Source organism: Rhinolophus ferrumequinum (genome assembly GCF_004115265.2).
Source record: "Rhinolophus ferrumequinum isolate MPI-CBG mRhiFer1 chromosome 13 unlocalized genomic scaffold, mRhiFer1_v1.p Super_scaffold_3, whole genome shotgun sequence".
In the NCBI taxonomy this organism is placed as follows: domain Eukaryota; kingdom Metazoa; phylum Chordata; class Mammalia; order Chiroptera; family Rhinolophidae; genus Rhinolophus; species Rhinolophus ferrumequinum.
In genome coordinates, this window is record NW_022680356.1 from 446,777 (window position 1) to 470,972 (window position 24,196).

The following is a 24,196-nucleotide window of genomic DNA, read 5'->3' on the forward strand; positions in this document are numbered from 1 at the left end:
GTACTGGCTGTGGACTCTGGCATCCATTGGGGGTCCTGGAACATGTCCCCTGTGGATAAAGGGGGACTGCTGTATTTCTGACATTGATGACATCAGAATGTCTGATGCAAAAATCTCAATGCAGTCTTTTTCCCAGCGGGTTACTCTGCTTTTACTGTGACAGGAGATATTATTATATACTATTTGAAATGCTTCTACGGGGCTGTTTAACAAAATGACACGTCAGACTGAAGGTGTACAGGCCCACTGGGTATGGAACAGCCCAAGTTCAGGGAACGCAGGAAGACAAAGATTTCTTGTTACCTTAAATTATATAGGCAGAGAATTATTTTTCAAAATATATAAAAGGAAATCGAGAAAAGGATTTACACGTTTTCTCTTACAAATTTAGGAGGAACTTTTTCAGATTCATTGAAAGGAGGCAAAAGTTTTTATAATTCTATACAAAATAATTCAAGGTAAACACAAAATCTCCACTGAAATTACCTCTACTTACAAAGACAAACTAAATTCTTCAAAATTACACAAAATAGGGCGGCCGGATGGCTCAGCTGGTTTAGAGCGCGAGCTCTTAACAAGGTTGCCGGTTCAATTCCCACATGGGATGGTGGGCTGGGCCCCCTGCAACTAAAGATTGAAAATGGCAACTAGACCCGGAGCTGAGCTGCGCCCTCCACAACTAGATTGAAGGATGACGACTTGACATAGAGCTGATGGGTCCTAGAAAAACAAACTGTGCCCCAATATTCCCCAATTAAAAAAATAATTTAAAAAAGAATTACATAAAATAAAATACATAATTAAAAATGAAAACTGTTTAAATAGGAAGATTATACTTACTGATTGACATTTTGCAAATCTAAATGTCTTAGTTGTCCACACCATAAACACTACAGAAGCTGAAACACACAACAAAAGTCACCTTTGAAGGAATGCGACCCTGAAATAACTTACTATAATAAGCAAAGCCCAATACTTACCCAGCACGGCAAAGATCAGAGTATTTGTAAAGTGCCTGTATAAAGAAAATTTCACCGTGTTCTTTCTCAGCCTCAGAGTCTTCATAGTTTGTGCCAAACTTACAAAAATGTGAAAAAGTTAAGGAAATACATTTAAATAGTAATAAACAGTTAAAATAAAAAACAGAATCAGCATCTACCAGATTTCCAAACTTGATTGTGCTAAATATAGATCCTTTAATTTAAAGCTAATAAAAACACAGAAACTGTAATGTTAGCCACCAATACTATGTAATCATGATTCTGATTTTATCACAAATTTGCCTTACAATCTACCGCTGTCTGAACTAAACGAACTTGGAGGAAAACACATGCACCAGGAGCCCTATGACGGACTCTTCAATGCCCAGCGCCCACATCACGGGCAGAGCAGACACCCTGCCAGCCCCAGGCCAAGCGCCAGACGCTCTGCAGGCCCCACTGGGACATCCCGCTTGGCTTCTGCTTTTTTGTCTGTTTCTTACTTATTTTGTTCTTTTGAGTCTACTCTCATTTTATCTGTGGGGGACAAAACCTCAGGGACCTGGGGGAGGAGACTGCTTGGCGTGGTCCAGACTGGTCCGTGGGTACAGAGCTCTGAGTCTGGCCTTGTCCCAGATAACCAGGGGGCCCGGGGTGTCCCGTCTAAATCCTACAAAGAAGGGGTTCTCTGCAGTAAGCTGGCTCAGAAAGCGGAAGCCTGGGGCTCCCCACCAAGGTGGTATTCCAGGAGCACAGGCTCCGGTCAAGTTCAGCGCTGTCCGCCATGAAGAAGCTAAGGAGCTTCCATGTGGGCTCCTGAGCTCGGAGGCTGGGACGAGCAGAGCTCTGTCTGTGGTGGGAGGTGCCCCTCCGGCGCAGGCAGCACCCAGCTCTGTCCATGAGCCACACACGGAAATTAGAGCGCAGTCAAAGAGGGCAAATTCTACATTTATGCCTCCTACTAAATTCTAAATACTCATTAGTCAAAAACTTCATTTTAGCACCTATACTACCCAACCTGCTTTCAATCTTTCTAAATGACCAATAACTTGCAATAGAAGGTCAATGTCTAAAACAGCACAACTCACCCAATTAAGACTCCTGCAGAAGTTACAAAAATGCAAATGTGACGTGTCCCGCAAACATCACCAAGACAAATACTTTTTAGAAATTCTTGACTAAAACCAATTTTTGTGTTAAAATGTCTGGCCTCGTTTACTAATTCAAAAGTGATTTTTAAAAGCCAAGGAATAAAAAGATCAAAAGCAAATTCAAACGAGCCTAAGCCTGCACTTACCAAGGCAGGGAAAGGTAGGAAGGGAGAGCTTAGCTCACTTCAGGTGAGAGAGGAAGTGGGGAGGAAAGCACACGGCCCATCATCCCAGGTGAGAAACACAGGACCCAGCTGCTCTAGGAAAGGATATCCACCAGCACAAGCCAGAGTCAAGAAGAGACAGGGGGAGGCTGGCCACAAGCTCAAGATCAGAGTCATTGGCCTGCAGCAAAACAGCAAAAAAATAAAATAAACAGAAAAAGGGGGGAGGGTTTCATGAGAAAGGCTGTGGCTCTGAAGTTTTCAGGCTATTTTGCTTTTACTTTAGAACCAGCTTCACACAGGATCAGCTCAGTAATTCACAAGAGCAAAGGAAGCAGAGTCCTTATGCAAACGCTTGGTTCTCCCTGCAGTCCTGCCAGGCCATCCCAGGTCCGTCCACACTGCCTGCCCGTCCCAGGGCAGGGAGCCTCCCCACAGGGCTGCTGCTCAGAGCAGGACCTGCACCTGGGCTGGAACGCAGCTCCTGTGCACTGCTGAGGTGTGCACTTCTCCTTGGTAACAACTGAATGTCTTCAGGTGTGTTTTCATGCAGGAACTATGACAAGTACTGGAGGAAGATGTTCACAGAACTCTGAAAAGGTCCGATTTACTGAACTACAAATTTATTCAATAAACTGGACTCTAAACCAGTAGCTGAACAGAAGCAAAATGCTTTTAAGACTGTTAGGCAAGTTTGGTTAGAAACAACTCTTTAAATCAGGCATTATTTCTTAACTGGACTGGGGCCCCGTGGACAGATCTGGGAGGCTTGTACACGCCCCACCGTAGGCAAACGCCTGTGTGGGGCGCCGTCTGTAACCTGTGAAGACAGGCTCCCGGCTTCATGACATTTTCAGGGGCATCTCTGCTCCCAGCTCCCAAGCACAGATGACAACAACTGCTTTGAAGAAAGAGGATGATACATTAAAGGGTTTGTTTTAACTTGGAAGCATATGAGAATTCACAAATGGAATTTAAAGAACATGTAGAGTGGGCTCAGAAAAGACCACCCGCGAGGGATTCAGAAAAGCCTCCACGGCTGCTTCCTTGTGGACAAGTCACTCTCTCCCCAGCGGGCCCCGCCTCTCCCACATCTGCACCTACAGGTAGCTACTCTGGGACACTCTGCCACTGTTCCTCTATTTTCATGCTTCCCACTATGTGTTCTCTTCCATTTTCCCCAGAATGCCTGTTCCCTGATTCTCAATTCTCTTCCTACCGAACCCCCATTTTGTCCTCCCAGCCTCAATTTAAATGTCACCGTCTCTGAAATCTTTCCTCACTTCATGCTAGAACACCTTCTCTCCTGTTTGCGTTACCACCTCTCTAAAATGGCAGAGACTGTTGCTATGTTGCTCCCAGCTGCACTGTCGCCTCTACCCCAGCACAGGTCCCTTAAATGCAGGGAATTGTCTTTTCCTCCTGCCTCCTCAGTGTGGGGCACAACGTGAGCACTTAAGTTCACTGAACTAAATAGCAAAAAAGGACACTGTTTGTCTGGGGAGTTGTTACTTTTTCACCTTCAATTAACGTCCCATGTGGAGGTAACAATAATGCAAAACTGTATTTCTCTCTATGATCATTACATATTAAAAGAAATACGACTTTAAGACATAACAAACTGTTTTAGAAGGGCACGGTAAAGGATATGAACCATACAAAAATGGAGTCGATAACTGCTAAAATAATGTCACCAAAAACAACAGCTAAGTGGCTAGAGCCCTGGAAGATAAAACAGGAATCAAACCCTGACAGTTGAGTTTCATTACATTCTAGGCACTCTCTTCTGGTGAGAAAGCAGGTTAGCTCATAGCATCAGTGTGAGGCCACACACGGGATCTCACCCGCCAACTGTGGTTAACCTCATGGAAATAACCGGTTTGCCCAGCAGCCGCTGCTCACCTGTCAGCCTGCTCGAGGACAACCAGACTGAACTCTGGAATGGGAGTAACAGCACCACGCCCCTAGTTCTCCGGGCAACCGTGTCAACCCCACTCTCCACATCTAAGCCACGGTCACGGCTACTAGTGAGATGGACCTTCCTCTTTCCCGCTGGGCGTGAAGGACTTGGAAAAAGTAAAATAAGGCCAAGGAACTGAGTGCAGGGGACAAGCAAACTGTAGGCTAGCCACTCACTCTGATCAGGAGCTGCCAGAGAACGGTTACCACCGGTGTGACGCTGACTGTGTCAGATTGTAAGGAAATACAATGCATATACTATGTGTGTATGTGGAGTATTTATCTTTTCTGTTTTCTTTCTAGGGAAGAGGAGTTTCCTGTGAGTTATATACAAATACAGAGTTCTTCATTATGTATTGTGAAAATAAACACCCCTCACGAGTCAGAGATGAAAGGAGCAGGTGTTATCTCACACGGAATGCAGACTAGAGACAACAGGAAGGAGCATGAGGCTTTTTAACAGGACTGGACGAATATACAGCTTTCAGAGTCAGAGCGAACATGTGACGTGACCACGTACACACGAACCCTCTGTGCGGTGACCTGAGCTATACGTGTCAGCCAAGACACTGGAGGTGAAAATGACACGATTCTTGAAATCAAGTGATGTACAATAAGCTTGTGAATCACTCACTCATCAACCACGTGATCAGGAAAAACTACGAGCTAGAACCCTGAGGGTCTTCACAGATGTAAATACACTGACTCTTGTCCAGGGCACCCGCTGCCCCCCACTGTCACCCCCTGAATACTACCTGCTGGGGTCCTTCTGAGAGTGGGCTCTGTTGAACCCCCACAATACTGCACCCAGAGTCAGAGACCACTCACGGCCAAATGAGACTAAAGAGCGAGACGCAAGCTCTCCACGCGTGAAAGGCACACTGACTATCTTCACTTGGCATGTGTGGAAGAAACGGGCATGTGCACACTGCAGAAGGACACGCAAACCTTCCTGGGGGTGACCGTGGACATCTCTGAGGTGGCAGCTGCCATCAGGCAGTCATGTCACTTCAGGAAGTGCTCTGGCTTGCCTTTTACTTTCAGGAAGTCTTGAAAAGGACTATTCCACAGGAAGTAAAACTGGGCCTTTTTTATAAACTTCCTATCTTCACAAATTCACCTCAGGGGCTCCGACACAGGGGTAGAAGTGGAATTAAGCAGAATTTACCCCAACGACTCTCATCACGCCTTCGACCGCTGCGAAGATAAAGTAGAGGAGCCCCAGTCCGATCACCCGGTGCATGACTGTCCCCAAGCGAGGCCTGGAGTGGGGAGGGCAGACAGAGCGAGAGCAAAGGAAGGTGAGCCAGGTGCACCAGCATAGTCACTGGCCCTAGTTCCAACCCCAGGAAGCTGCCAGCTGGGCTGCTGTGTTAGGAACAAGGCAGCAAGAGGCTCAGGAAAATGGGCCTCCCTTCTCTGGCACTGGAAGCAGCAGAGGGTTTTCTGCTGGAATGCAGCCTGGGATCCACTATCCCACAGCCCAGGTCCAGTGGCACAGGCTGAGACCCGGGAAGAGGAGTGCCAACTTCTGAGTGTCACCGGCAGAAATACTGTAACCCTTCACTAACATTAGTCAAAATCGTTCTGAGGTGCACTTGTTGGAGGTGACCCACTGATTTACGACTTGGGCAGAGAAAAAGCGGGATGTTTAGGAGATCAAATCCCATGACCTTCCTTCTCTCGATATCCGAAATCAGATTTCAGTTTCCATTGAAAAGAATTAAAACATCATTTGCACTCTTTAAAAATCTGAATGAGTTGGGAAAATGCAAATATGATGATTTCTGCAGTTAATGTGACAGAACTGAAATTTCGTGACATCTGCAAGTCAGTTTATCGCATGCACATTTTAGTTCAAAACCCCTTTCTCAGAGTTAACTAGAAGAAAACAATGGTTTTAAAAAGATACTTAAAATCATCATTTTAAAACAAAATGTAAGCAAAAATTAAATCACTAAAAAAAAAATTAATATTTATATAGTGCTCTCATGTAGTTCATCTGAATTCTGAGTCAGTCAGTTACCAGCAGAAGTGTTAAGAGTCCCTCCAGGACAGCTGCCACACAGGCTGACAGGGAGGGGACACGATCACAGGCCTTGTGCCCCACACACCGGCGCACCCCACACTTGGCTGCAGTGAGGTCCACGGGCTGCCACATCAGGATCTGTGTCCTGTGTGCGGTCCTGAGCCTCCACCTCAGAGCAAAGCACGTGAAGGGACAAGGGGACAGAGCTGGGTGGTGACGGGGCTGCAGGGAGAAGCTGGCGAGGGGGGTCCAGGCTGAAGGCCATGCCCCTGGAGTCAGGGTTTTAGGGAAGAGGAAAGGATGGTCTGACGAGGACAAGTGGTGCACAGGGACGAGGGGGTGGGAAGAAGTGGTGCTGATGGGGCAGGGTTTTACTCAGAAATCTTGCCAACGCCCAAAGACAGTCAAAACAGCGTAACTGCACTGTTCAGGAAACAGAAAATGGCTTGAACTTCCAGGATCGCTTACAATTCTCCACACCCTTAAAGCTGACTCTATTCATTGAACTATGAGAAGCTACTGAGATTCCAATTCGGGACCCTGAGTGTGAAGTCGCCCGCATGTGCAGACGGCCTTTAGGAGCGTGTCCTTTGGGTCTGTACGACACTGACAAGTGTCCTGCTGCACGGAAGCCATGGGACCGGAGAAGTGGTGCCTCTCCAGCCCAGCGGACTTACTTCACGATGCCATAGCCCAGGCTCACGACGATGACTAGGAGGCGAGCCAGCGTCCTCTTCACAGCAGATGTCAGCTCCGCAAATATCAACAGACCCTGGGCTGCAGGGAAGACAGAAAGCAGCTCGCAGTGTGCCACCTGCGCCGGCCACCGACAGTAAACCCGTGCCATGGACAGCGACACCCAACCTCAGGCTGACTGAAAGGGCACCTAACCCAAGCGACACTGAAAAGCTCAGTGAAGGGGACTCGCGCCCTGGTCTCTGACCCACCCTGTTGGGCCCAGCTCTGTGCCGACCCAAGACCTGGGTCCCTGCCTCCCTTCCCTGTGCTCATCCTCCCCCTTCAGACGACAAGCACCACAGCCTCCTCCTTGCTGTAAACATCTGGACCCCCCGATGTCCTCATCTTTTATTCTCTGGTGCTTCTGTGTGGCTGTCACAATAACAGAGACACCACGGCCCCACTTTGTGAAGCCTGGACCCTGGTTAGGACAAGTGAACCAATGGAACCCAGCCTGGAAAGCACCAGACGTGACAGAGGGCCTCGCAGAGCTGTGAAGGGAGCCAAGCTAATCCACACATGGGGAGGCACATGGGGGTCCCGAAAAGCTTCTCAGAGGGGGTGACCCCTAAGTCAGGACCTGAAGGTGAGGCAGGAGTGAGCTACCTAGGGAGGGACGGGAAAGCAAAGGAAACGACACAAGTGGAGGCAGGAGGCAGAGCACAGTGTGCCCCAAGAAGTGGAGGTACACTACGTTGGCAGGGAACAGAGGGGTGCGACGGGTCCGGGGAACAGAGGCTGGGACGAGGGGCCATCGCACAGGGTTTTAGGCCACACTCTGCACCTGGGCTTGAGGCCAAGGGCAGCAACAGTACACAAGGCAGTAAAAAAGGAACAAATCTGTCTCTGCGTCTGGTTTTGTAAATAAACTTTTATTGGCACACGACCCACTTGTCGCCTGTGGATGAGCTGGGCAGTTGCAGCAGAGACCAGGAGGCCTGAGAAGCCAGAAATATCTACTATACAGCCTCTGCAGAAAAAATGTGCTGGCCCTGGACACACAGACAGCTTCGCTCCATCACAACTGCTTTGCCTGAGGGCTCGAGGGCCACCGGACTGCCCATGAGGGTCGCTCTGGGAGAAACTGCTCAGAGTGCTGGCAGTGAGGACGGGCAGGGTCAGGAAGATACTCAAGCACCAGGCGGCCCCATCTCATCGTTCTCGCTCACAATCCTCCATCTTATGCACAAGAATCACGAGAGACCTCGACAAATAACTCAAGGACGTCAGACACATTCAGTCACCACCTTTTCCCACTGCCAACTTAGAAGCACCACGGAAAGAAGCCGACCTGGCACAACCTGTTTCTGACATGCTCCCTGGTGGGTCCTAACAGTGCTGTTCCCTCCCCTTAGGGGGTTTCTGAACTCTGTCCTTCCAGGTTCCATGCTCAGCGAGATAGCCAAGGTCACAGAACCCCAGCTGGGAAGTCACACAGCCCGCCAGCCTCCCGGGACCCCGCCTCTTCCTCAGGGCTCCCCAGACACTGACAGTGGCCCGGGGACTCTCGACTCAGCCCTCGCTGTCATCTCAGACATAGAGCTTGGAGTCCCCGAGGACGGCACTGGATGCCCTCCTGCAGTGCCCCCACCCTACCACTCAGATAAGAGGTGACCGCCTCTAACAGCCAAGGGGCTGGATGGCCACCGACGGCATCTAAGAATGCGTCCATCCTCAGCCATCAGCAGCATCCCGTCCTTCCTACCTTGCCTGCTTAGAGCAAACACAAAACCATCACTGCAGTCCTTACAGAGAATGACACCTCTCACATGCCTCCCTGGACATCCATCCTTCTTCTTTTGTACGAGTCCTTTTAGACTTTTGATGTGAGGAAATTAGAAACACTCTCCAACACAGAGAAGCAGTAAATAAATCCCCATGTACCCATCACTCAGCTTTAGTAATTATCAGTGTTATGCCAAATCTGTTTCATCTGTGTTCCGATGCACTCTCTTTTTTCCTGGAGTTATTTCAAAACGGATAGCAGACACATGTCCGTGGGAAATCGACCCCAAGGTCATGGTAACTGCCCCCACTGGAGCTTGTGCCTGTGTACGTCCAGCTCTCTGAGCTCTCTCCCTTCCAAGGTTCAGCAACAGAGTTCACCGTCCCTGCCTTTTCTGGCCTTCTAGAAGTCTGGGGCATACACTGCGATGCCCAGCCACATGACCTCCCGCTTCACAAGGAGGGTCACAGAAATTCTGTGCACGAGGAAGAGGCAAGAGAATGGAAGGAGGCTGTGGGCCATACCCATTTTACTCCCTGCGGCCCAATTTCTCCTCTTTTTTGGAGGGGAAGGAGAAGGGGGAAGGGGGCAGGATGGGGGAGAAACACAATGCGTTACATCATTGGTGGCACCCAAAGCTGCCGTCCTGAGCTCCGTGTCGTCTTAATCCAACTGTGGGGAGCCAGACCTTAAGGAACAGGACCTTTCTTCTCCCCGGGAGGAAAGTGAGCGAGCACCAGCAAGAAGGACAGCGGAGAATGGGGACAGGGGCATGCTGGCCCAGGCCGCAGCCGCTCCCACAGTCTCCGTGCCCCCTCCACTTCCTCCACAATGTGGCTGTGCCCGGGGCCCTGTGGTCACAACATGTTTATGGGGACAGTCACAACTCACTTGACAGCCCAGTGCTGTTGATGTTTTGGTATTCGGTATAGAAAACTGCTTTTTCAAGCATTCCCAGGAAAATAACAGCTGCTATCCAGAACTGGATCCTTAGTATGTCTTTCCAGTAGCAGGCAGACCACATGAGCCAGAGTACGCCGTACAAAATGTACACGATGCACATTACCATGTAGAACTGTAGGGAGAGAAGCAGCGGCAGTCAGGGAGACTCCCGGGGGAGAATCGGCATTTCTATATTCAAGTGTTAACCCCTGCTTTTCCAGTCACTGCAGACCCAGAAAGAGGGCACATCAGAGCACCAGCTACTAAGGGATCACCACCACTGAGCTCTTAGAACTTAAAATAGTCCAATTAGGACACAGAATTCTTTTTTTCACAATGACAGACATACTCACAATCATGAGAGGCCAATCTGAGGCAGAGAGATATCCTTTCGGCCCCACCATAGAAAGGGAAACTGGCGATAGTGAGCGTGGGGACAAAGAAATTGAAGAGTTAAATCAACAATCAATCAGTTTTCTCTTAAGCTTTAAATACAAGCTCATTTCCCTGAAGGCTCCAGAATACAAAGCAGGCTAACAAATGGTACATGTGTGTCCAACACACACACACACACATACACATGCGCGTGCGCGCTGGAAACTTTCTAGCTGTTTGATCATGTGATCTTATCAAGATGCCTTCACCAGTATACGCACGGTTGTAAAACCTGGGCCAACTGATCTCACGCAGAGAGCAAAGTCACACTGGCAGTGGCCTGGGCCCTGTTGAGTCACTGACCTCCTGAGGATGTGGCTCTCCATGTAACTGGAGTTAAGTGCCTGAACTGAAGCGTCTCGTCGGGTTGCTGTCCGAGACGGTGATAACAGTTTCTAGTACAGTGCAGGTCTCGCAGGGCTCAGCAACGGCTCCAGTTACTAACTGCAGAAGCTCAGCCCTGTCAGCTGGAGTCGGGGAAGGCACTGCCGGGAGGAGAGGGTCCCAGCGAGGAGCACGAGGGCCTCAAAGTCCCTGCTCCCTCTGTGTGGTATGGCCTGGCTCATATGTCACCCCCGTCAGAGCAGCCATCTCCACCAGACCCACCACAGGACCCCAGCTCTGTGCGTCCCCAGGAGATGAGCCAGCAGCGTGCAGATCCTCAGTAGCTTTGGCTACAGTCAGCCCAGCAGATGCGCGCTCTAGAAAATGACAGCTACAGCAATTTGGGGACATGTGATGGCATGCATGCCCTTGCAAACAGCTTACTGTGAGCCCACTCTTGCCCTGGGCACAGAAGGGCCACACAGTGCAGGAGCTCACAGATCACACTACTTCTGCTGCCAGACACGCTATTTCTACTCCTAGGCTACAGTGATGCTTAAAAAAAACTTCAAAAACAACAGTTTCCAACCCCTAATGATGGTCATGTTCAAGAAACAGAATATAATCTACTTCAAATACAATTAAGATGCTACCTGCCCATTTCTATGTGTTAAAAACATTTTCTTTTTAATTTGGAAGGATGGAGAATTTTGTATCCCAGTATAAAGTGTAAAATTTTTAAATTTATCTTAATTTAAAATTTCTAATCCATTAAGATAAGAAGTTTAAAGTCCCCCAAGTAAATAGATTATTCATTTTTGTGATTAACAGAATTCATTTCCGTACAATGTGCTTTAAAAGAGAATGTAGATTTCGGTCAATGACAAAAATAGTGACTACAGTAAAAGCAGACAGTAAACATACCATTCAAATTCCAGTTTGCATCTGTTTTGTCTGTTTTAATTGAAACAATTAAGATGTGAAACCCATCTCTCTGTGTCCTTGCAACAACATCCTGAAACACAAAAAAATAACCTTTATTGTTATTTTTTTTTAAATGGCTCTATAAGATATACTTGTAGCTAAACAACTATTCACCACATTGTAAATAACTTTTAATAACTGAATTGGGTTACTTTAAAAAAACACAAACAGAAAACACAGAGAAAAGGCAGAGGGGGCTGTAACAGTGGATGGGAAGGACCCCATTTTTTGCCACCATCCATGCAGACCAAAAGGGACAAAGGGGGAAGAAAGCCTTTCCCGCTCTTCAACGTTTTCTACTTTTCTTATTTCTACAGGTTTTCCCCTAGTGTTCCCATTCTGTGTTTTATTGAATATTGCCATTCCAATTGTTTTTCTCCTATTAGTCTTCCCATGTTTTCTCCAATCTCATCAAGCATTCCGTCTTAAATGTGTTTTTAATTGAACTGTGGGGGGGGGGGAGTCGGACAGCACTGTGAGAAATGACTCGCATTCTGGTATGTGGGCTGAGTTGTCTAAATTCTTCACGGTGCTATGCTACTAGCAGGCCCCCTGGGACCGTAACTGCTGCCGTCATGCCCATGACACCTCCAATGCCCCACGTAACTGGGCCAAACTTCTCCCACTCCTTCCAGAATATTCCCTGTCCTTCCCTTTCACTTCCTGCCCCTCCACCTGTCACAGTTTGTGCAAAGCAAAGAGCCCGTCCCGCCACTGCAGAGTGAAGGGCTCCCCACTGTCGCAGCGCTCCACACGATGGTGGAAACAAACAAGACGCACAAAGTCCCAGAAAGAAAGCTGACATGTGCTCTGCTACATGCACCCAGTCCCCACACAACTCCTGACCCTCTCCACCTCCTGTCTCCCGACTTTCAGTAATTCTCCCAAATAAAAGAAAGGTTGTGTACAAGTTAACCTTCAACTGTCACTTTAAAGAGATTTTTAAACAAAGACAGAAACAGTATACACAAAATTCATAGAGACGTGTGTAAGGAAATAGGCCGTTTCAAATAAGGCTTCTCTTTTCTTTCCCAGTTCTAATAATCCTACTTTATTTCACTCTCCAAATAGTTATCCATCAGCTGATTTCTTTCAGTCTTACTGTAACTTGTATATATTTGATTTGAAGACAAATAAAATGACTTACCATTGATCCTTCCTGGTTTGAAACACTTCTGTTATTTGTAATTAGTTCTTTATTCTGGAAAAAAGAATAAAATAATTCCATTTTATATTACTTCATTTCTAAGGGCATAGTTTTAATAATTAAGAAAAAAGTGTGTTATGAAAAAAGTAAAATCTGAAAACTGAACACGAGAACAAATTTCGCTGTAGCCCAAACATGAGTAACAAAATCCTGCCTTTGAAAAATCACTTCCTTAATCAGGACAGTGGGTACCATTGGTGGGGAGGGCATTAGGAACTAAAAGGAGCTCCAGGTGCTAAAATATTCTGTACTTGATCTGGGTCTACACTGGCATGTCAGGTTTTGAAAATTCATCAAGCTGTATACTTCTAACATACCTTACTGTATGTTTATTACACTTCACAAAATTTTTAAGCAACCTCTTTAAAGTTTTTACTAAAGACGTATTTTCATTTCAGAATTTTCAGAACAACAAAAAAGTAAGTTAAAATGAACCATAGCCTTACTACCCAGGGATGGTTGCTGGGAACATTCTAGAATCTGGTCTTCCATGCTGGGAGGGAGCAAGCGAGGAGGAGGACAGAGTGTTCAAGTGTGTGAAATGCTGGTAAGTCAACGCAGACAGACTGTCCTGAGAGGTTGAACAATGTGGCTACTGGCAACGCTGATGAGCACTATTTTGGTGGGAAGGTGGGGGCAGGTCTGAGTGGAGTGGAGAGAAGAGAGAACAACACACAAAGTGACAGCAGTTTGTGAGAGGATGACAAAAGGACCCTTTTCCAAGGGTGTTGCTGCAAAGGGTACAAAGAAACGGAACAACGGTGCCAACATCTTACAATATACTACCATACTCACAAAAGAACTAAGATAAAAATTAACAAATTAAGCACATTTATTAAAACTTTGTCAAAACAGAATTTAAGTTAATACTTGTATTCACTGGGAGTAAAATAGTTTTAATGTGCTAAGACAGATACTCACGTATAATGAGGGAAACACCTGTAAGTCACTGTTGCAATCTAAGTTTTCATTTTTTGTTGTCCAACATTCGCTGTTCTTAAAATAATGACCACAAAAGTCTTCACCAACATTTTCGTGCTCCTGTGACAGCTCCTACCGAAGGTAAAATTCTGTTATAATTTATTTCCACACTTCCTATCCAAGAAGATAAGTAAAATTTAATATCTAAATAATACCAAAAATTCATCTAGTTTGGAATACTTGAAAATATGCAGTAGAACAACATACCAAACAGGAAAAGCGTTTGAATATAGTTTTAAGCAAAACTAAGGTAATCATAACACTTTAGCCCTTTCAATGTGCTCAGATACAGTAATACATAATACAACCATCATCTGACAGTAAAGAAGTGATTGAGGTGTTTTAAATACAAACTACTTTGTCCTGGGGTTCCTTCCATCTTATCTCAGGGATAAAAGTCTTACAGAGAAAGAAAACAGCATTTAACCAGGAGGAAAGACAGACCAGACACTGAGCAACATGAAGAAAGGTGCAAACCCGACTGCAGGCAGGGGATGCCCATTTACACACCAGGACCGAGGGCTCTTGCATCCCGGAAGTAAGAGTAAAATCCAAGGGCAGCTTCCGGTCATCATGAATAGGTAAGTTGGCTTCCATTGGCCAAATAAGGACAATTTGAATGAAATAAATAAAAATAGTGACAGATCATAACCGTAACAAAGTAAAAACTCATGAGTCCATGCCCATGACTGACAAACAGGAAGACAGAGGAAAAGAGAAAGCTCGTTCTCAGCGTAGAACGCTAATAAATGTAGAAAACACGGGATCAGAAAGTCACCATGTAGCAACCACCCAAGTAATAACTGCTTCATCATGCAAGAATCAGAGGATGTGAAAATAAGGATTGAAGAGGAAATAGGATAGGTATCTACACACAAATACAAAAGTACTTCTTCATAAGTGACTGTTAATAACAAACAGAAAAGTAGTAACTTTACAGTGGAGAAACCTGGCAGAAACTTCCCTAACCAACGGATCAAAGTTAACATCACAAAAATAGGATAAACCAGAATTTTTTGGTGTGCCTGCCAAAAATATAACCTGAATCTAATCATGAGGAAACATCAGAAATACTCAAATTGAAGGGCATTTTGTAAAAATAAGTGGTGTGTACACTTCAAATATATTACTGTCGTGTCACAAAAGACCAAAAAAGAAAAAAATAAGCTGCACAAATGCCATGTGATCCTGGAATGGCTCCCATACCAGAAAAAACAAAAACAAAACAACCTGCTAAAAAAGGTGTTGTTGGGACACTGGCAAAATTTTAATAAGGTCTGTGTATTAGATGTTGGTATCATTGTCAACATGAAATTTCCTGAACTTGACAATTGTGCTGTGTCACCGCCTAAGTGAGTACCGCTGTTCTTAGCAGATATACATGAGGTATTCAGTGTAAAGGGGCAAAATACTTAGGGAGAAAGTAAAAAAGGCAATATTCAAGGAAAATGGTATCTTTCACACCAAATGGAAAGATGATATAAATAAAACAATGGAAACCCACACATTATTCAAACTAGGAGCCAACAGATGACAGATCAGTTGAAAAGGAACTGATCCCAAGAGACCACGGGAGCATCACAGAAATGAGGACCTGGTGAGGGCATGGGAGCCTGGGGTCGGGGGAATCCCAGCGGCAGGGCAGCGACAGGCCTCTCTCAGGAGCACCCACCTCCCCCCACTTTTCCCAATGGCTCCCTCCCTCCTCATGTCTTGCTGAGATCTACTCATATTCACAAAATCTACCTGCACTCCCGTAAATTCTAGGTTCCCTATTACTAACTTTTTAATAAAGTGAAACTTTTACATTTCTTTCTTAAATTGATTTTTGTTGGTATGCGACCCAGTCCCTTTATCAATGGTTCCTACATGTCTGATTTAAACATTTACTAACATTTTTCATAAGATACAAGGAAACTAAAAGATTTGTATTCATCTCAGAAAACATGCACCTTGATATAATTACAGCATTTATTGGATAAGGCCCAAAGTAATTCTATGGTACCCTGAAACTACAATCTGTATTTCTAGCCTCCTCACCTGATGAGCTACTAAATCTTTATACTCATAATTTTTCCTTCATGGATTTACATACGTTAAAAATTTGTGTTAATGTGATACCACCTCACACCTGTCAGAAGGGCTATCATCAGTAAATCAACAAACAAGTGTCGGAGAACCTGTGGAGAAAAGGGAACCCTCATGCACTGTTGGGGGAATTCAAATTGGTGCAGCCACTATAAAAAACAGTATGAAAGTTCCTCAAAAAATTAAAAACAGAATTACTTTATGACCCAGCAATCCCAATCCCGGGTATTTATTGGAATAAATCTAAAACACTAATTCAAAAAGGTATACACACCCCTATGTTCACTGCAGTACTATTCACAATAGCCAAGATAGGGAAACAACCTAAGTGCTCGTCAATAGATGACTAGATAAAGAAGAAGTGGTACATATACACAACGGATAAAAAAGATGAAATAGTGCCATTTGCAACAACATAGATGGATCTTGAGATTATTATGCTAAGCAAAATAAGTCAGATGGAAAAAGACAAAAACCATGTGATTTCACTCGTGGAATATGAAACAAAAAGTAACACACAAACTAACAAAACAAACAAACAAACTCATAGACACAGACAACAGAATATTGGTTATGAGAGGGGACTGTGGGGGGAGCGTGAACTGGGTTGAGGGTCAAATGCACAGGGTTGGAAGGAGACTGGACCCTGGCTGGTGCGCATGCCCGAGAGTATACAGATGCTGAATTACAGGCTGTTCACCTGAAATGTGTATGATGTTATTAACCCACCCTACCTCAGTAAGTATAACTTTTAAAACATTTGTTTTACTTACTTCCAGCTGAGAATATTCATTTTGACAGGTATAATGCTTCAAGTGCCAATCTATGGTAAACCTCACAGGCCCGGAACAATGGAATGACTTAACTGTTTAGAAAAAGAAAGTCTAATTTTACAATAACAATATATATACTCCATTATAAACTTAAGGTTTCAAGAATGTAATTTAAAATAGGCTACTTCGATGAGATACTGAGTACAATGTTACCTACTTTTTCCAAAAGTCACTGCAAAATCAGACAAATTCATTAAATGAAATTATCATAGTTAACCAAAATTTGCTGTACTAGTGTTCATTTCATATACATGTTGTGTCCAGTGTTAAGACCAGCTGAGTAGCCAGATATGATGCCAAGACACTGCTTATTTCACTCTTAAATGTTCTCTTCACTGACTTATTCATTCAAAAAATACCAAGTAAACACCCCCTGTATACCTAGAAGGGACATAACAGTGACGGAGAGCAATCCCTATCCTTGCCATAAGAGGCACCGGAGAGGGGGGGTGAATAATTAAACAGGCCCCCAGCAGTCTAGCAGAGCACAAATAGTGGGGCACTGTTGGGCTTGCAGGGGGGGAGCAGGGGGAGGCCTCTAACGTGAAGAACAGCAGGCGTTAGCCCTGTTGAGTTTATGCAAAGGCCCAGGGTGGGTGAGAGCATGGCTCCAGCAGGACCACCTGGAAACAGTGCCTGTGGTTGGAACACAGCTGGGAAGCTGGAGGAAATGCATAAGGCTCTTATGCTCCACTAGGAGTTTCCAAAGCACCACGAAATGTTTCAAGTGGGAGAGCAGCATGGTTAGACAGACTGAAAAGGATTAAGTCTAGACTGAGAGAAAGCTCTTTTGGGAGTGTTGTGACAACAGGGCAACTGGCTTCACTCAGAGCGACTCATCAGAGTGAGAGGGCAGAGCAGACGCCACAGTGTCTTTTACGACCTAGTGTCAGAAGGGCCATGCCATTCCTTCTGCCACGTTCTACTGGTCAGATCAACGGTGACAGAATATCGTAGGGGACTACACAGGTCATGAATATCAGGAGGCAGGGACCACTGTGAGCCATCTTGAAGGCCAGTAAGCAGCAGGAACCCAAACAGAGCTGAGACTGACGTTCCAGAGGCTGAGGGGGCAGAATTTCTGGGGCAGAGCACCCAATGCCTGGGAGCTACACAGAGAAGAGTGAAAGAACTCTGCACAGAGGTCTCACTTTGGGCCTCAATTTCCTCTTACCAAGGTCTTATGACCACTGACGGTCTGATGTCACCGAGCTACTTTGAATCACCTCTGCTTTCTAGCTGACAGTGGGCCTACTTCCCTCAGCCAAGACCCACATGTGGCGGACACCAGCAGGTGATCAGAGCATGGGGAGACAGAGAAAAGGGGCACGACTCTGGGTTCCCAGGAAGCGAATGTGTTCTGCCCAACAAAAAACTACTCCTTACCCCAAAACTTACCCCTGACAACCAACCTTCCCAGGCAAGATCCTGGAGACACTAAGAGGAGTTGGACCACAGCAAATGTGATCCAAAGTCAACCATTCAAAATACCGAAAATCTCCGGCCTTACCTGCTAATCCTCACACAGCGGCCCTGATGTGGACAACACGAGTCCTAACAAACACTATCACTTCCAGATGCCCCAAAATCCTAATTAAAATGGTAGTGTCCAGTAATTTTTATTTTATTTTACTTTATTATATGATCATGTGTATATTTAGAAAATTTTGAGGAGTATAAAGGCTTTATCATGATCATGACATTTCATATATTCATAAAAGGAATTTATCTAGTTTTAAAGGCTGAGATCCAGAGTCAAATTTAACAGCAGTCAAATACTTTTTTGCTAAGCCTACTTCATTACATATTAATTAATTATAGTTTTAAAAGAATTTATAATTTTCTGAGACAGATCAGAAAAATCAGTTCTTGAAAATAACCAAGACTCGACTGAAACAAAAGAAACCCTTAAAATGTAGAACCACTTAAAAACAAAACATTTGCCTAGTTTATAAAATATCATACTACTTTACATTAATTTAGCTTAAATTAATGTATTAATTTATAATATATTATGTTACTAATTTATAATATATTGTTATATTAGCATTATAGTTTACTATACTTACCAGAAAATTTGATCTCAGTTGAGTTAAACATAATTTTCCTAAATATCAAAGGTCCTGATTTCTAAAGTGAAAAACAGGAAAATATAAAAAGATCTCGTTAAACATTTTTCTCTGTTTGAGTATAGCTTTACCTGTAAAATACGTAGCTCTAGTCCTTGCACAGCTCCCTATGACCAGAATGACTATCTTCTAAAAAGGTAAATCTGATCTCGTCACTCACTTGCTTAAACCCCTGCACCCCCCACTGATAAGGCTGGATAGGGGAAATGCCCCTCCCACCAGCGACCTAGCCAGGGGCCAGCCACACCCAGGAGCTGAGGGCAGCCGACACTGCACAGCAGTGCTGTTCCCACAGGGAACTGCCTGTGCCCCTGCAGTGAAGGTGTTTCTGATGAAGCGCCCAACCTTCCCCCTGCACTGTGACGGCTCTCCACTGAGGACTCACAGCAGACCAGCGTCACTGCAGCTCGCAGGGCTGGGCATTATCAGGGCTGCCCCTCTCTAGAACCTTCCTGTCAGCTCCTCCAAAGCATGATCCGCCTTCCTGCCCTCCAGACCCTAGTGGTCTACCTGGAAGCTAACTTACAACCCTTCTCCACCCCGCGTCTCTTTCCTCCGTGGTAACTCCTTCTCAGCCTTCAAAGCCCAGTTCACAAGCGCCTTCCTCAGGAAGTCTTCCATCACACCCCGCGCCAGGCCAGGCCCTCCCTCATGCGGGTTCCACCATTCAAACACTGTATTACTTAGTTAGTCTGCCCTCACCAAGAGTCAAACCGCTGTGAGACGTGACTGTGTTAAATGGACAAGAGGTTAGGAATGAAAGCAAAACACTGATGGGACAGGCAACTCTTTCCTGAAAACTCTTTCCCCTCCCAACAGTTTCAACAGCAGTAACAATAAAACCCCAGCCCAGGTCTCTCGTCTGAGCCCCATGTCCACATACCCAACTGCCTAAAGGTCACGTCCACCAGGATGGCCCGCAGACATTCCACAGCACGCTGCCCTATGTCAGACATCGCTCTCTGCTCACCACTCTCCCTGCACTGTCCACCCTGCTTGTAGGTGATGCCATCCTGTCACCTTAGCCACGGCCCCTTCCAGTCCCTCAGCTCCACTGCCCATAGACCAAAGTATGCCCACTTTATCTCACACACACACACCCCCAATCTCAGCGCCTGCTCCCATTTCCTGCTGTACTGCCCTGACTCAGACCTGTGACACTTTCTGCCCACACTGTGTAATAACTTAACTGCCCCTCTGCCTCGAGATCGGGGCCCAGAATTCATCCTGACAGCAGCCACAGTGATCAGCATTCATACCCAAAATCCTTCAGTGGCTCTCACTCATTCACGCCCCAAAATTTCTACTGCTGGCCTGGGGGCTTAATCCAACCAATAAACGGGGTTTGGGCCACAAGGGGGCCTTTAAAAAAAAATTTGAATTAGTTGACATAATAAAAATATGGATTCTGCCTTCACTTTTAAAAGGTAGACCTGGCAGTTCTGTGCGTCCTCTGCCACATGGTGTCCCCTAGCTAGAGCCAAATGGCAGGTTCCCTCATCAGAAGGGGTACACAATCTGCAGTCCACTGCATGCCCGCAGCCTCCCAGTCCTGAACCATCTACACTTGCTCGTGTGACTTAATTCAGCCCCTGCAGGCCGTTGACAGACCCTAGGCCTCAGGTTCAAGGCTCAGGTATGCAAAGCTTATGGTTGCCTGAGTCCCCTCTGGCCTTCCTGCCGGAACACTCAGCAGAAACACTATTTCCTGCACAGCTGCTTCTGTACTCCCCCCTTCCTCACCAAGGTTTTTTAAGACCCCACCAGGCACCGACTCCAGAAAGCAGGGTCAGGTGACCCCTCGGCGCTCCAGTAATAACACAAGATGCTGCCACATATGGTATGTAATAACTGCTCACGAATCTGCAGTCCCTACTGTGTGGGCTTCTGGAGAAGGGGCCGTTGTCTGAAATTCAGCTTTGCAACAGCAATGGCCAGTGCAGTGCATGGCGCACAGTAGGTGCTCAGACTCTTTGCTGACCTTTACAATCAAAACAACCATTTCTTGATAGATGTGCAGTACACATGAAATGCCAACTTTCCTTTCCTCTTCTGAAGGACAAGTTCTGGCCACTTGAAATGGGAAAAAAAATCAGCCTACTCTTTGCAGAGAATCGTTTTATCGACTGCTACTAGCTTGAGTCATACAGGACTACCAATTATGAGGGACCCAAGGAAAAACGTCTCTCCCTCACACAGGAAGCAAAGTCATTCTTTCCCCATGGCCTTTGGAGTCTCACCATCCAGCGGGTACGTGGCAAAGATCTTTACAGAGAGTCGTTTACCAATCTGCACAGCTGACTCACTTTCAATACTGTTCCCTGTAACTTAGTTTATGACACAGCTCATTCACTCCAGAAGCAGTATGAAACCCTGTTCTCTGAGTTTGCTCCTTTTTGACCAGAGAAATGCAATAACGGAAATATGCAGGCTCTATTGCTGCCGCCGGGAATGGGGCCCCCACTCGTAAGGGTCCTGGGAGAGATGAAAAACAGCTACTTCTGGCCCTCTGCACAGCCTTTCTGTCGTAGGAAGCATCGTAGCTTCGTACTACTTTCTTTTTCTGGTTGAGGAAATCAAAGTAGAAGTTTTGCCTCGAGAGTTTGGACATATTTCCATGCTGGAAAATACTCCTGTCAAAAAGAGCTGGACGAGTCATCCCATCTAGAAACACGTGACATAAGGCCTCTTCCCGATTTCCTGTCCTACTTTCCAAAATACTACCCCTGCGTCCCAACATCATCTCGTGAAACCAGGATGCCAAGTGCTCAGATGGCTTGGCCTGGAAGGAAGGTCGCACGGCCGCCGGCCTGAAGACTGGCCCCCGAAACGCTCCGCCTCCATCCACACGCTACCCGGACTGTGCAGTTCCCGGCCCAAAAGGAGGGAAAGAGGGTGGGTGACCACAAGTGTCCCCTTCCCAGTTACAGAGAACACGGAAGCGGCCCGCGCCTTCTCGTTTCTGCCGGAACTGAACCGGGAGTCCCCCGTGTGGCCTCGCGGCGTGGCGCCGGGGCTGCCGGGGACGCGGCTGAGCGCCAAGGCCCGGGGCTCGGTCAGAGGGCAGCCGACCCTGCAGCGGCAAACCCGTCGCCCCCACGCCCTGGCCGGCGGAGGAAGGGCGCCCGTGAGGCAGAGTCCTCCCGGGGTTCCGGGGGCCCCGACGCCGACACGCGCCACTTACGTCGCTGACCGTCGCTGCCCAGCGCCCGGGCTCTGGGACAGCGCCCACGGCCGCCGGCGCCCAGCACAGCAGGCAGAGCGTGGCGCGCAGCAGCGGGACCCCGGCCGGCCTGCGGCGACGTGCAGCGGCCATCTTGACGCGGAAGCCACCTGGGCTTGGGACGCCGGAGCGCCGGCCACACCTGTGCGGTTTCGCCCGGAGGAGACTGGGGGTCGAGCCCCGGAAGCGGAGCCGGGCTGGGCGGGAGCTGGAGGAGGAGCGGGACCGTGAGAAGGGGACAGGCGGGGCCGCAGGAGGGCGTGCCCACAGCGGGGGCGTGGCGGGCCGCCACGGGGGCGGGGCTTAGGGAGGCGGGGCTAAGCGCTGCGGGGCCGAGGAGCCGGAGGGGGGACGGGGGAGGGGCCGGAGGATGGGGGAGGGGTCAGGGAGCGGGGGCGGGGCCGGCCCGAGGCAGAAAGCTCAGGTCGCAGACTACGCTGGCAGCGGTCGGGCGCCTAGCGGGGTGCTTGGGGTGGAGTTGAGCGCTAAAGTTCTGCTCGGTGTGTGTCAGTTTCTGGAGTCCTTTGTACGTGCCCCTACCCCGACCCTCTCAGCTCAGATTGTTCTCTAAATTCGTGTAAAGTGCCTGAAAATACTTTGAGGTCGGGGTCGGTTGAACCTAAGGCATTGCGCTGGGAGCAGAACATCGGTAGGACAGTTAGTCATCTCTGGAACACATGAAGTTGCCTCATTACTTCAAGGTAAGAGGGGCAGAGCTTGGGTACTTAACCCTGCATCTTCAGCTGTGAAAACTGAATAAATGTCTTGCTCTCAAGGAGAACTACTTTTTAAAAATTATTGAATGTAAATAATGTGCAGCGGGAGAATAGAATCCTGGATTAACATTGTCATTAAGGTAAAACAAGATGGATTTATAGTCAAGCGCCCTCGCTGCCTTATCAGTCACCACGGATCGTCTGTGCCTCTGCCTTTCCCAATAGGCAGTGCGATCATTTGGATATGGCAAGGAGTAACAGTGTCCAAGTGTCAGAGGGCAGGCCTGGTGGGAGGACAGAACACAGATGGCACTTGAGTCCTGCAGGAGGAGTTAAGGGTGAGTTAGCTGTGGGGCCAGAGGTGGTTGGAAGGGGTTTTAGTTAAGACTAGCCTGTGCCATGCCTGGTGGACCATGAAGACCTTACAGATGACCAGCTATTGGTGTGAGATGGACAAAGGAAAGATATTTGAATAGTACCACAATGCACAGGTTCTCCTACACCATGTCAGGAAGACAGCACATTAGTCTAAGGACATCAGACAGGCAGTAGTGGTTTTTAAGCTTGGAGGACAAGGTGCCCAGAAAGGTCATTTGAGCTATTACACGAAAACTAAGATGGGTATGGGTGTGACCAGTTAAGAATATTTCAGTAATTTGTATGACCAATTAAGAATAAGTTACAGTAACCAGAGATAGTGGCCGCAACCGCAGCAGTAGCCATGAGGAGGGAGATTTGGATGGATTCCACAGATATGGGGGATGGAGATTTTAAATTAAAAAGCCTGGTGACTGATTAGATATTGGGGCTTACGAAGGAGAGGAGTTGAGGCTAGTACCAAGGCTTCTGGCTGGAATAGCTGAACTGTGGAACATCCATAGGAGGAAAAGATGTAAACACGATAGGTCCAAGCTCCCCCTCCCCTGGGGTGGCCAAGTGGAGCCATACACTGGATATGAGTCTGATGTCAGGAAAATCAATTGGGACTTTGTGGTCATCCTCATGTAGATAGCGTCTGAAGAGGATGAAACTGCCAAGGGAGACCAGGTCAGGGAGGAGAGGAGCACTGGAGGCTAAACCCTGAGGAATAAATGGTCATAAAAGGAGGAATCAGGGCCATTAGCTCAGTGGGTCTCAATCCTGGCTATGCAGAAGCGTCACTAAGGAGCTTTACAAAATACCAGCCACCATTGCCAGAAAGATGGTGGCAGTGGAGATGGTGTAGTTTTTTAATCTACTTGTATTTTCCCATAATCGACTGAACAATAATATCAACTAGCGATTCTGTCACCAAAAAGGATTTATTTGGGAAAAGGAAAAAGGGCTGCAACCCAGCACATGCAGACCCCACGAGCCACGTGTACATTTTGGCTTATGTGCTAAGATGGAGGGTATTTAAGGCAGGAAGACAGGAAGTGAGAAGCATAGAGTTTTATGAAAAGGAAGTTAGGACCATAGAGTTGGACTAGGTGGGCTCATAAACTTCCACGAGCTCAGCTCCTCTCATTGACCTCCCAACCTGATCAGTTTCCTTTAAGTCCCAGTTCATCTTTATCAGCCCAGACCCACAGGCAATATGCACAACAC

The 24,196-nt window shown here is 47.0% G+C and overlaps 1 protein-coding gene across 2 annotated transcripts in view; it reads right to left on the reverse strand.

Annotated features, from left to right (window-relative positions):
- The window catches only part of TMEM87B (transmembrane protein 87B), a 35,054-nt gene extending 12,867 nt beyond the window's left edge, over window positions 1-22,187 (reverse strand). Inside the window, exons 1-13 of one of the 2 annotated variants that reach the window (XM_033100863.1) lie at window positions 21,855-22,187; window positions 18,611-18,671; window positions 16,482-16,573; window positions 13,561-13,692; window positions 12,580-12,633; window positions 11,373-11,463; window positions 10,043-10,104; window positions 9,639-9,822; window positions 6,961-7,060; window positions 5,423-5,516; window positions 3,946-4,017; window positions 981-1,089; window positions 841-899 (exon numbers count right to left, since the gene is read on the reverse strand). In XM_033100863.1, coding sequence (XP_032956754.1) covers window positions 841-899; window positions 981-1,089; window positions 3,946-4,017; window positions 5,423-5,516; window positions 6,961-7,060; window positions 9,639-9,822; window positions 10,043-10,104; window positions 11,373-11,463; window positions 12,580-12,633; window positions 13,561-13,692; window positions 16,482-16,573; window positions 18,611-18,671; window positions 21,855-21,986 — 1,242 coding nt within the window. In that variant the 5' untranslated portion in view covers window positions 21,987-22,187. Of the gene's footprint in view, window positions 1-840; window positions 900-980; window positions 1,090-2,404; window positions 2,477-3,945; window positions 4,018-5,422; window positions 5,517-6,960; window positions 7,061-9,638; window positions 9,823-10,042; window positions 10,105-11,372; window positions 11,464-12,579; window positions 12,634-13,560; window positions 13,693-16,481; window positions 16,574-18,610; window positions 18,672-21,854 lie in introns of both variants that reach the window. The other variant, XM_033100864.1, reaches the window with a different exon arrangement.
- Window positions 22,188-24,196: the final 2,009 nt, after the last annotated feature.